We start from the raw sequence: 12,412 nt of genomic DNA, 5'->3' as shown, positions 1-12,412 counted from the left end.
TTTGATCTTTCAAGCTCTATCGTTGCACTCAGTGGGTGTTGCATGCATCAGTCCAAAAGACGTGAAATAAAAAGCACCCTTCCACAAAAGAAAGTGTCTCACGTGGCTCCGGGGGGGTGAACAAACGCCTCCTGTAGCGAATCGATGCGTTTTTGTAAGATAAATATCCATATTCAAAACGTAATAATCACTTTAATCTAGCTTGCTCTCACTGTTGCAAACAGAAGCAGCTCCGGGCGGATGACGTATGAGGTCAGCTTTGCGCATGCGCCGCTCAGAAGTGACGAACGCGGAAGTGCAGCGGAAAGATCGAAACAAAACAACGGTCACTAATTAGAAGTACAAAACGAGGATTTGTAAAGAAGAATGTCGGAGGATTTCGATATAAGCCAAGAGGAGACTGGTTTTCCTTTGCTGAAGTAAGGAAAAGTAAGGCACTTTCTCTAATGGAAAGGTGCTTTTTATTTCACGTCTTTTGGACTGTCACACTGGATAGCTGACCAATCAGAGCACACCTCGCTTTTCAGACCGATGAGCTTTGTAAAAATCGACACGTTTCAGAAAGGCGGGGCATAGAGGAGAAACAATAATGTACAGTATGTGGAAAATAATGTGTTTTTTGAACTTTAAACTGTATAAACACATTTCATTACACCAAATAATGTTCTTTTTAGCAGCATCATATGACCCCTTTAAATTCTAGCTTTGGATGTTTTCCTCTTGTAAGGTCATTTAAAGCCATTAACTCTCACTCTTACTGACTCCCTTATTAGTGCGCTGACTACTGAACTAGGAAGCTTATTGAGACACACCCAGAGATTTAGTTTTAAATTATTTTTCCTTTCTGTTATTTATTCTCATCTTAAACAGGACGAAGTGTCCAAAAACACTGAAAAACTCCTGCAGAAGCAGCTGAGATCCACGTGACACACTGTTATAAAGATGGAGTTTATTAAAGAGAAGAGTGAAGACCTGAAGATTGAAGAAACATTCAGAGTCAAACATGAAGATACTGAGGAACAAACAAAGATGGAGTTTATTAAAGAGGAGAGTGAAGACATGAAGATTGAAGAAGCATTCAGAGTCAAACATGAAGATATTGAGACCCAAACAAAGATGGCGTTTATTAAAGTGGAGAGTGAAGACATGAAGATCGAAGAAACATTCAGAGCCAAACATGAAGATACTGAGGAACAAACAAAGATGGAGTTTATTAAAGAGCAGAGTGAAGACATGAAGATTGAAGAAACATTCAGAGCCAAACATGAAGATATTGAGACCCAAACAAAGATGGAGTTTATTAAAGAGGAGAGTGAAGACCTGAAGAGTGAAGAAATATTCAGAGCCAAACATGAAGATATTGAGACCCAAACAAAGATGGCGTTTATTAAAGTGGAGAGTGAAGACATGAAGATTGAAGAAACATTCAGAGCCAAACATGAAGATACTGAGGAACAAACAAAGATGGAGTTTATTAAAGAGGAGAGTGAAGACATGAAGATTGAAGAAGCATTCAGAGTCAAACATGAAGATATTGAGACCCAAACAAAGATGGCGTTTATTAAAGTGGAGAGTGAAGACATGAAGATCGAAGAAACATTCAGAGCCAAACATGAAGATACTGAGGAACAAACAAAGATGGAGTTTATTAAAGAGGAGAGTGAAGACGTGAAGATTGAAGAAGCATTCAAAGTCAAACATGAAGATACTGAGGAACAAACAGGTTGGTTTTCATTCTTAAATCTGAACTCATTAATTTCATCCTTGTTAAAATGTCCAGCTCTACAGAAATGATCTAAATGAACAATGTCATAATTAAAGTGGTTTTATTTGGACATTTGTTTTTATGACATGTAGGGTTGGGTATCGTTTGAATTTGATTGATTCCAGTTCAGATTCAGCTTATCATTACTAGTTTCGATTCCAATAAAGTAAAAAAAAGTCAAACATTTAGTTGTCAAACATGAAGAAAATGGCGGACAGTGTACAACTGGTTGTAAGAATATGCTAATAATACGGGACAGTCTGTTAGCGTTTGTGGGCAGGGCTTGAGCAGTATGACGTCATATTGCTCAGAAAATCAAAACGTCTTGTTGAAAAAAAAGTAGTGAATGGATTTTTTTGATCATTGTAGGGTGTTGTGTCCACACACTGCTAAGACACATGATATGCAAACACCATGTAAAAGTGGATTTTGCATCCGATGACCCCTGTAAAGTCAAGTACAGTCAGTAATAAAATGGGAACAACATCAGTTAACACAATAGCATAAATAAATTTAACTGAACAAATTTCAGGTATAAAAATTTAAATCAAAAGTTTAAAAAGACAGCATAGTTTTCATTTCATTAAAATATAGATTCATCCTCATTAAAGTTACAAAAAATATTCAGTCAAGATCAGTGAATGATTTTCTTTTGTTCTTTGATTAACATTAATGACAGTCAGCACATGTTTATTAGGATGCTGTCTCTTTAACACCGAACGCACGTGGATCTAAAAAATACTGTTACACACACGCTTTCTTTCTCGTCTGTTTATGTTCACTTGAGACAAAAATGGGTGTGTTTACAAGGATATACTGTAAAATAGATGGAGTCTGTTCTGGATAAGAACGACCTTTTCTGGAGATGCACGGAACTCTGTGTGCGCGGCAAGCAAAACAGTGTGCAAGTTCCTTCCCTTCTTGCACTTGACTGGTTTAAAATCACATGAAAATGTTAACGCAGGAATCGTTAGATGGAATCGAAATATGCGAGTCTTATCAAATGCCCGGCTCTTGGAAATTTGGAACTGATTCTCAAAACCCACCTCTAATGACATGTCACGTATTGTCATGTTAAATTATGAAAAATTAGAGATCAGTAGACATACATGCCTTTAAAAACATACATTTGTGAACTTCTTTCATTTTGTACTTGAAGTTCACTTTCACTCTGTTGTTCTATTTTTGTGTATTTTTTTTTAGGTTTTCTCTAACAGCCCTATAGGCCTACAGAACAGGATGTATGACAAACTAATAAGGAAAAAAAAGTAAATGATAAATTATCTTCATAGTGGATTCCAAGTGATCAAGAGATTTGGATTAGGGTATTTCATTTAAACCCATTACGTGGGTTTCACCAGTAATTGGCAACAGCTTGCAATAATGTACATCGGAGTCCATGAGATGGAGGAAAGGTAGCAAGGGAAGGGCATAAAAAATTAAAGTAGAACCCCAAGAGTGCATGTTCTCACTTATCTGACAACATTCAAAGTTCGCTGGTGGGATAAAAAAGAACTTTGTAGGTGTTTGTAGGCATTTGACTGTTAACTATGAATTAGCATTTTGCTAAATGGGTAGCAAAGCCAAACAGCGTTGCCCTTTGTTTACATCCTTACTACAACATAAATGGCCCCACCCCCTCTGTTGCCTTTTCTGGGGGAGGGTTTATGAAATTTCAGGCTTTGTGATGTCACTAACCCAGGAAGTAGCTTGTTGTAGTCCTTACCAGCTGTTTGTTGTAGGCCTTAAAAAGCAAATTCTGTAAAAGACAATTTCGCCCTTTGCATTGAACTTTGAGCGTCGTAATTCCGCGTCGCCCCATCAAGCTCTCGCTGGATCGCTCCTCTGCTATCAACGAGAGGAACGTCTGTTCTTCCGCAACGGACAACAAAACTTTTTGGTTGTTAAAAAGGTGCGCTCGTTCAAAACAGTTGCGTTCGATCCTTCGCTGACTGTGCTGATTTAAATCTAGCGGTTCTGTTGTGTTTGTGTCGCAAGTTCAGTGACGCAGGTAGTGACGATTCTCTCTGGCCAATCAGTGATCAGCAGAGTTTACACGTCACGTTTTGGTAACGGTACGGTTCACTTGGAACCCCAACCGAGGTGGTACTAAAAAAAGTACTAGGTACTGTACCCAGTGGAAAACCCCCCAAAAGTGAACCGTACCGAGCCGTACCATGCAGTGGAAAAGCGCCAATAGTTGCTGTTATGTGCACACTACACACCAGGGCTGCATTTCCCAAAAGCATCGTGAGCCTAAGTACATTGTAGACCCATTGCCACCAATGGAGCTACGATCATCTTAGGCTTACGATGCTTTGGGAAACACAGCCCAGATCAGCGACTTCTCAGTAGGAGTAATCACAACACTGCTTTGATTACACTTTGTTGAGCATACAAAGTTTAATCAAACACACTTAAACAATCTAAAATAAGTCTTCAGGATTTCTTGAACATTACAAGCAGGCGTGTTTAATTAGGGTTGGAATGGACCTCTGCTGGACGGTGGCCATAAAAGACCAAAGTTACACATCCCTGATCTACAGGGACAGTCTCTGTGCTATGATGGGGCTTAATTTCTGAAAATAAATTGCTAAGCTAAACTGAAAAGCTAAAAGTTAACAATATCTAGTAGAGTTTCTGAGAGCAGCTTAGTGCATGTAGGATCTAAAGGTTTTGATGCTTTACATGTTGAATGTTTATGTATACATTGCTTTGTGCCATTTTAAACTAGGGTTATTTTTCTATTTATTTTTCCACTTAGACCCAATGGCACTGAAGGAGGACAATCAAGAACTGAAAGAAAATGAACAGAAAGATCAGTATGAAGAAACATGCTTTCCTAACCGGAGAAAATATTTTAGTTGTTCACAGAAAATGGCTGAAAATACTTTGTCACAAAAAAGAGCTCAAAAGACTGGAACTAGACGTCGTTTTACCTGCCAACAGTGTGGAAAGAGTTATACTAATAAAAATAGTCTCAAATTCCACATGAGAGTTCACACAGGAGAGATACCTTACACGTGTCCACAGTGTGGAAAGAGTTTCATTCGACCAGCAAGCCTCAAAGTCCACATGAGAATTCACACTGGAGAGAAACTGTTTACTTGCCAGCTGTGTGGAAAGAATATCGGTCAAAAAGGACACTTTATTAACCACATGAGAACTCACACTGGAGAAAACCCATTCACCTGCCAACAGTGTGGAAAAAGTTTCAGTCGAAAAGGAATCTTGAAAGTCCACATGAGGATTCACACTGGAGAAAACCCGTTCACCTGCCAACAGTGTGGAACACGTTTCAATCAAAAAGGAAATCTTGACGCCCACATGAGAATTCACACTGGAGAGAAGCCATTTGTATGTGATCAGTGTGGAAAGAGTTTCAGATTTTCAGTAGCCCTTAATCAGCACATGAGGATTCACTCAAGAGAGAACTCTGAAATTAATGTCAATCAGACTGAAAATACTTTGTCGCAAAAAAGAGCTCAAAAGACTGGAACTAGATGTGATTTTACCTGCCAACAGTGTGGAAAGAGTTATACTAATAAAGGTAGCCTCAGAGTCCACATGAGAGTTCACACAGGAGAGAAACCTTACACGTGCCAACAGTGTGGAAAGAGTTTCAATCGACCAACAAGCCTCAAAAGACACATGAGAATTCACACTGGAGAGAAACCGTTTACTTGCCAGCTGTGTGGAAAGAATATCGGTCAGAAAGGACACTTTAATGACCACATGAGAACGCACACTGGAGAAAACCCATTCACCTGCCAACAGTGTGGAAAAAGTTTCAGTCGAAAAGAAAACTTGAAAGTCCACATGAGGATTCACACTGGAGAAAACCCGTTCACCTGCCAACAGTGTGGAATAAGTTTCAATCAAAAAGGAAATCTTGACGCCCACATGAGAATTCACACTGGAGAGAAGCCATTTGTATGTGATCAGTGTGGAAAGAGTTTCAGATTTAGAGGAGCCTTAGATGACCACAGGAGGATTCACAGTGGAGAGAAGATTTAAGTGTCATCTGTGTGAAAGGAGTTCACATATCATAGACACGAAAAGTCATTTGCAAACTCACTCTGGACAGAAATGACAAAGTTCCAAGTGTGAAAAGAGATTTACAAAAAGGAGCAATTTCAAAAAATCACCTGCTTGTTCATTCTGGATGAAGCTGATTTAATTGTGATCAGTGTCACAAAAAGTTCTTTTTCAGATGCATGTGGAAAGTCATGCATACAGTAGGCCCTATTCTTGTTCTTTCTGTGGACAGAGTTTTAAGTGGCTCAGAATGTGCCTCAAATTCAGATACTCCATGTTCCTAAAAGAATCCACCACGATCATCACAAGTGGTTTGGCCATGTTCAGATAGTTCATTTGCATTCTACTTCTCTTTAAACTTTAAATTGAAGCTTTTTATTTTCTTTAGTCATGTTCATATGAATGCATGTGGCCACACCCATTCATCTTCTTTGCTATAATTTAAAATATTGAGCAGTTATAGTTATGCTCTATGATTTAAAATGTATAGAGTTGTTGCTGATTTACTAGATTAAGGACAATGCGTTGAAATTAATAAATTGCATAAAGCCATCTACACTGCATTCAGAAAGTATTCAGACCTCTTTGTTTTACATTTTGTTTTCCTTAAGCTATCATGCTTTTAATTATTTTTTACACCAATCTACACTCCAATCCCCATAATGACAAAGCAAAATTTCAGCAATTTATTGAACCACCTTTCTGCAGGGATTACAGTCTCAAGTATTTTTTGGACTTGTGGATTTTCTGCCATTGATCTTTGCTGATCATCTCAAGCTGGCAGGTTGGATGGGGACAGTTATTGAACAACATTTAATATTTTCAGTTTTCTTCACAGACGTTTGATTGGTTTCAAGTGTGGGTTTTGTCTGGGCCACTAAAGGACATTCTCTAGAGTCATCTCTAAGCCACTCTGATGTTGTCTTGGCTGTGTGATGGAAGGTGAACATCATGTGGCCTAGTACTCTTGAGCAGGTTTTCATTAAGCATACATCTGTATTTTGGTGCATTCAGCTACATAGACCAGTAACTCAGTCTCCACCACTGAAAAAACATCCCCAAATCATGATGCTAGCACCACCATTCTTTATTGCTGAGATGGTGCAGGTGATAAGCAGATCCTGGTTTCCTCCAGATGTCATGCTTGGAATTTAGGTTCATCAGACAAGAAAATATTGTTTTATCACAGTCTGAGAATTCTTTAGGTGCCAAGCAGGCTTTCGTGTGTCTTGCACTGAGCACAGGCTTTTTCTTCAGGTTTTTCGGGTTTCTTCTGGAGCTCAACCACTGTTGATTGGAGGAGTAGTTACCAAGAACCTGACAAAGGCCTTTATTCCCTGATTGCTCAATTGGGCCAGACGACCAGCTCTAGGAAGAGACCTTGTTGTTCCAAACTTCTTCCGTTTAAGAATTATGAAGGCCACTGTGCTCTTCAACATTCAATGCAACCAAATATTTTTGTAATCTTCTCCTGATGTGTTGCTGGACACAATCCTGTCTCTGAGCTCTGCAGGTTCAGATCTGCATTAGAGAAGTCAGAGAATTAAAGGGTTAGTTCACCCCAAAAATTAAAATTCTGTCATTAATTACTCACCCTCATGTCGTTCCAAACCCGTCAGACCTTTGTTCATCTTTGGAACACAAATTAAAGGAACACTCCACTATTTTTGAAAATGGGCTCATTTTCCAACTCTCCTAGAGTTAAACAGTTGAGTTTTACCGTTTTCTAATCCATTCAGCCGATCTCCGGGTCTGGCGGTAGCACTTTTAGCTGTAGCTTAGCATAGATAATTGAATCTGTTTAGACCGTTAGCATCTCGCTCAAAAATGACCAAAGAGTTTCTATATTTTTCCTATTTAAAACTTGACTCTTCTGTAGTTACATCGTGTACTACGTGTATAAAATATATAGTCATTTTTGAGCGAGATGCTAATGGTCTAATCAGATTCAATGATCTATGCTAAGCTACAGCTAAAAGTGCTACCGCCAGACCCGGAGATCGGCTGAATGGATTAAAAAACGGTAAAACTCAACTGTTTAACTCTAGCTATTTTGGAAAATGAGCGTCCAAGGAATAGTGGAGTGTTCCTTTAAGATATTTTTGATAAAATCAGAGAGCTATCTGACCCACCATAGAAAACAAAAACAATGATTTTATTCAACAGTTTCTTAGTATATGAGACCATGAGCCGCACTCTAAAAATTCTTCTTTTTACATTTTATTTTACATTCATCACCAATAGGAAAAAACACAAACGTTTCGGCTCAAGGCCTTCTTCAGTGTATAAAACAATTCAATCCTTCCACCCACTTGTTAAATCATTAATTATATTGTTGTCATTATTAATTAGCCAGGGTTCAGTCACTAAAAACACACGTATTCCATTTAAATACTGGACAATTTCCATTTATATTCATCACATCCACTAATACACTACATAATATACCCATGACTAAAACATGAATTGTGTAGGATCCCACATTTATCACTATTATACAAACAAGCAATTTAATTAAACAATCACCAGTATCTACTACACAAATTAAATTTGAAATGTATAACAATGGAAAGTTCAATGATTGAAATTGTCAGAAATACATCGTTATAAATAATCACTGATTTTCACACTGTGAATACTCAAGATCTACAACACAAAATATTAAAGATGTATTTGACCAATTAAAATTCATTAAATTCATTCAACAATTTCTTCTCTTCTGTGTCAGTCTCCGCAGCGGGGTGTTCACGAAACTAGCACAACGTATGCAGCATTCTGACATGGAACCCGGATGCGCTGCACTGTGTTTACAAGCAGAGGAAGATGCACGCTGTATTCAAGCTATTGAATTCTACATTGATTGCTAAAGTGTGCACTGGATGCCCGAATCGCAGCGCATCTGGGCTTTACATCAGAATGCCGGCTCCTGCGTCAGCAGCACCACATGCATGAGAACTCATGGAAGAGAAGAAATTGTTGAATACACTCATTATTTTTGTTTTCTTCACTCAGCAAAAGTATTCTCGTAGCTTCATAACATTATTACTTACTACCTTTCTGGGCCTGGGTTTTTCAGTTGTGTTGCTATCTATGCAGGGTCAGAAAGCTCTCGGATTTCATCAAAAATATCTTAATTTGTGTTCTGAAGAGGAACGAAGGCAGCTTGTGGTTAAACTGTGCAGCTCTTAACAGACCCAGGGCTCCATATCATCGAACCTTCAACAAGGATGTTGTCCTGCGGAAGAGTCCAGCTGATGATGCACTCATGAAACAGCGGACCAAACACTTGCATGAAAGTAGACATGAATTAAGTGCATTTGAATTTGATTTTTTTTTTAAAAGGGACCACTACCTTTCTGGGCCTGGGTTTTTCAGTTGTGTTGCTATCTATGCAGGGTCAGAAAGCTCTCGGATTTCATCAAAAATATCTACATTTGTGTTCTGAAGAGGAATGAAGGCAGCTTGTGGTTAAACTGTGCATCTCTTAACAGACCCAGGGCTCCATATCATCGAACCTTCAACAAGGATGTTGTCCTGCGGAAGAGTCCAGCTGATGATGCACTCATGAAACAGCGGACCAAACACTTGCATGAAAGTAGACATGAATTAAGTGCATTTGAATTTGATTTTTTTTTTAAAAGGGACAATACAAAAAATCAAAGATGGCTTAAAAGAAAAATTTCCACCAGATGTAAGGTATGAGTCCTTGTATGTGCATTCATGCCATGTTGTAATTACCATAAAAAAGCATTCATGCCCATGTAGAACTCGTAATTACAGCTTCTGAACTGGGAATTTTCTTAGAGCGCCCACTTGTACCATGTGACCACTGACCACTGCAGATTCATTTAGGCATGGATGGTGTTGCCATAGAAATGCTTAATTAATTAATCCAAGTAGCATGTCACATGTTGTAATCTCAAAATTACGGTCTTCTGCTAAACACAAAAAGGTATTTATAAAAAAAATCCTTCACCACTGTCATTACATGCTGCATGTTGCATACATTACGAATGGAGCCATATCCAATATGATTGTGTTTTTGTCACAATCAAAATGCTTTTTTCTGCTAGGGCTAATCTTATAGGCATGTCATAATTAATTACATTGAGTTACGTATTGACTAGATTTCAGGTACATCTTGAATTACTTTCAGTTGCATTTCAAATTGTTACATTTTAAATTATATTTAAAATTAATTATGAAGACCCAAGTCAATATAATGTTACAAACATGCCAAAACACTAGCATTTGGACCAATCAGACACAATTGTTCATTAGATTTAACAAATCAATTAATCCATTAGATTAACAAATAAACACAGACCCCACACCAGACTCTGTGCCTATATGTCTGTAAATGAGCTCCAGGCCCCTGGTTACCATGGCAACCAGGACACCTCAGCCAGACCATATACATTTTACGACCTAAAAGTATGTAGAGAGAATCTTCCACCTCTACATACTGCTATAGGAAATTATTTATTTGATTAATTAATAGACCATTTTTTCTATAACCTTCCAATCATGCATATCCCCAGGTCATTGTGTATGATTATGTTCTTTTATATGGTCTTGTGTATTGGATACTGTTTTATGCATGCTTATGATAGATCACTAGTTAATACAATTTCATCTATACCATGTTTGGTCTCTATGAATTCGTCTTCGGATGATCTAATTGAAAGTGTATATTATATGTTTATACCTATGCAACATATTAGTGTTCTAAGAATTTTTAGTAGTTTTTGCGTCAACACCCAATTGAATTACATATGCTTAATACCATGCTCTAAGACAAAGAGTCGTAGACTTTCCCTCCAAAAGTGCAAGTCACCATTGGCTCTTTGACCCCCGAGAGGTGTGACCTCCACAGAACTTAAAAGGCCTCACTTTAGTGATCCGTCTGGCTTTTAAGTCTCTTCACTCGTCTCTCATCACCTTCCGGTCTGCTGGTTGTTAAGTCCCAGAGCCGACGCAGACCTCGACACAGCCAGTCTGCAGTTCTGTTAGATTCAGAAAAGATGAGGAGGATGTGAGCTAGAACTCTTCTGGAACCCTTAAGTTTGTGCCAGGCTTCGGCCTTGACTTTCCATTCAACAAAGATCCTAGGATCCCAGCTGATGTCTCTCTTAGCTCTTCTTCACTTTCCACCTGGGAAGAAACTCCCAATCACCATCGAGTCAGAACATCTTTAGAGTTCATCACTCTTCAAACCCAGAAGAACGTAATCGCAAGTCCAAACCCTTGAAACCATCAAGACTTTCATCCGAGACTGCATCCGGACACTCGTCAACGACCAACGCAATGCAAGTATCGTACATTTAACTAAACGAAACAGAGGTTCAGTATAAGCTATATAGACCCCGTTGTAAAAACGGCGCTGATGGTTTCACTCGACGATTAACTGACTCCTTTTCCATAGCTGCATTTTCTTGTTTTTCTAATGATTCGTCCAGTCTCACTTGCCTGTATAAGTGATTGTATGTTAGTTTGTTTAGATTCGTTATGTGTGTTAGTTCTTAGCTAATAAACTTTTGTGCACAGATTACACGAGTTTCTGATTCCGTCACTGCTTGTGAATAATGTCCCTTTATGATTCTGATCTAGCTACATGCTCTAATGCATTAATACTGTAGGAAAGATCTTTTCTGTGGCCACGAACGTATCCTTTCTTAGAGTTGATATGAACTTACACTGAATGTTCGCTGGACGAACAGATTAGTTGAGGGCAATTTAATTCTGCTACAGTTACCACTGGCAGCTGATATAAATAATTGTTATTAATCATAATTAACTGTAACAATTTATATACATTTCCCTTTTGAGCTGATTTGCTAAAGAGTTCAGTAATATTTCAAAGGATGTCCCTATCCCTCTTAAACATGGTGAAGCTGTTCAGTAAAAAAAGCAAACAGATCAGAAATGGTTGTGTTAGCAAGTCCAAACCCTTGAAACCATCAAGACTTTCATCCGAGACTGCATCCGGACACTCGTCAACGACCAACGCAATGCAAGTATCGTACATTTAACTAAACGAAACAGAGGTTCAGTATAAGCTATATAGACCCCGTTGTAAAAACGGCGCTGATGGTTTCACTCGACGATTAACTGACTCCTTTTCCATAGCTGCATTTTCTTGTTTTTCTAATGATTCGTCCAGTCTCACTTGCCTGTATAAGTGATTGTATGTTAGTTTGTTTAGATTCGTTATGTGTGTTAGTTCTTAGCTAATAAACTTTTGTGCACAGATTACACGAGTTTCTGATTCCGTCACTGCTTGTGAATAATGTCCCTTTATGATTCTGATCTAGCTACATGCTCTAATGCATTAATACTGTAGGAAAGATCTTTTCTGTGGCCACGAACGTATCCTTTCTTAGAGTTGATATGAACTTACACTGAATGTTCGCTGGACGAACAGATTAGTTGAGGGCAATTTAATTCTGCTACAGTTACCACTGGCAGCTGATATAAATAATTGTTATTAATCATAATTAACTGTAACAATTTATATACATTTCCCTTTTGAGCTGATTTGCTAAAGAGTTCAGTAATATTTCAAAGGATGTCCCTATCCCTCTTAAACATGGTGAAGCTGTTCAGTAA

At 38.3% G+C, this 12,412-nt stretch overlaps 1 protein-coding gene across 1 annotated transcript; it reads left to right on the top strand.

The window, feature by feature from the left end:
- Positions 1–1,192: 1,192 nt before the first annotated feature.
- On the top strand, positions 1,193–6,376 carry LOC107572683 (gastrula zinc finger protein XlCGF57.1-like). The gene is made up of 3 exons (XM_016259112.1): positions 1,193–1,351; positions 1,700–1,723; positions 4,530–6,376. Exons 1-3 carry the CDS (start codon positions 1,204–1,206, stop codon positions 5,780–5,782), a joined length of 1,425 nt encoding a protein of 474 aa, XP_016114598.1. The 5' UTR covers positions 1,193–1,203; the 3' UTR covers positions 5,783–6,376.
- The last annotated feature ends 6,036 nt before the right edge of the window (positions 6,377–12,412 follow it).

The sequence above is a fragment of the Sinocyclocheilus grahami genome, unplaced genomic scaffold (assembly GCF_001515645.1).
Source record: "Sinocyclocheilus grahami isolate Dianchi unplaced genomic scaffold, SAMN03320097.WGS_v1.1 scaffold1795.1, whole genome shotgun sequence".
Taxonomy (NCBI): Eukaryota; Metazoa; Chordata; class Actinopteri; order Cypriniformes; family Cyprinidae; genus Sinocyclocheilus; species Sinocyclocheilus grahami.
This window is presented reverse-complemented; position numbering and strand designations above follow the sequence as displayed.

What these genes read in the sequence shown, in the direction of transcription:
- LOC107572683 (XM_016259112.1), top strand. Translation starts at nt 1,204, where the DNA reads ATGGAGTTTATTAAAGAGCAGAGTGAAGACATGAAGATTGAAGAAACA. An exon ending in AGAAATATTCAGAGCCAAAC is followed by an intron (nt 1,352 to 1,699) that starts ATGAAGATATTG and finishes TCAAAGTCAAAC; the next exon opens with ATGAAGATACTGAGGAACAA. An exon ending in AGATACTGAGGAACAAACAG is followed by an intron (nt 1,724 to 4,529) that starts GTTGGTTTTCAT and finishes TTTTCCACTTAG; the next exon opens with ACCCAATGGCACTGAAGGAG.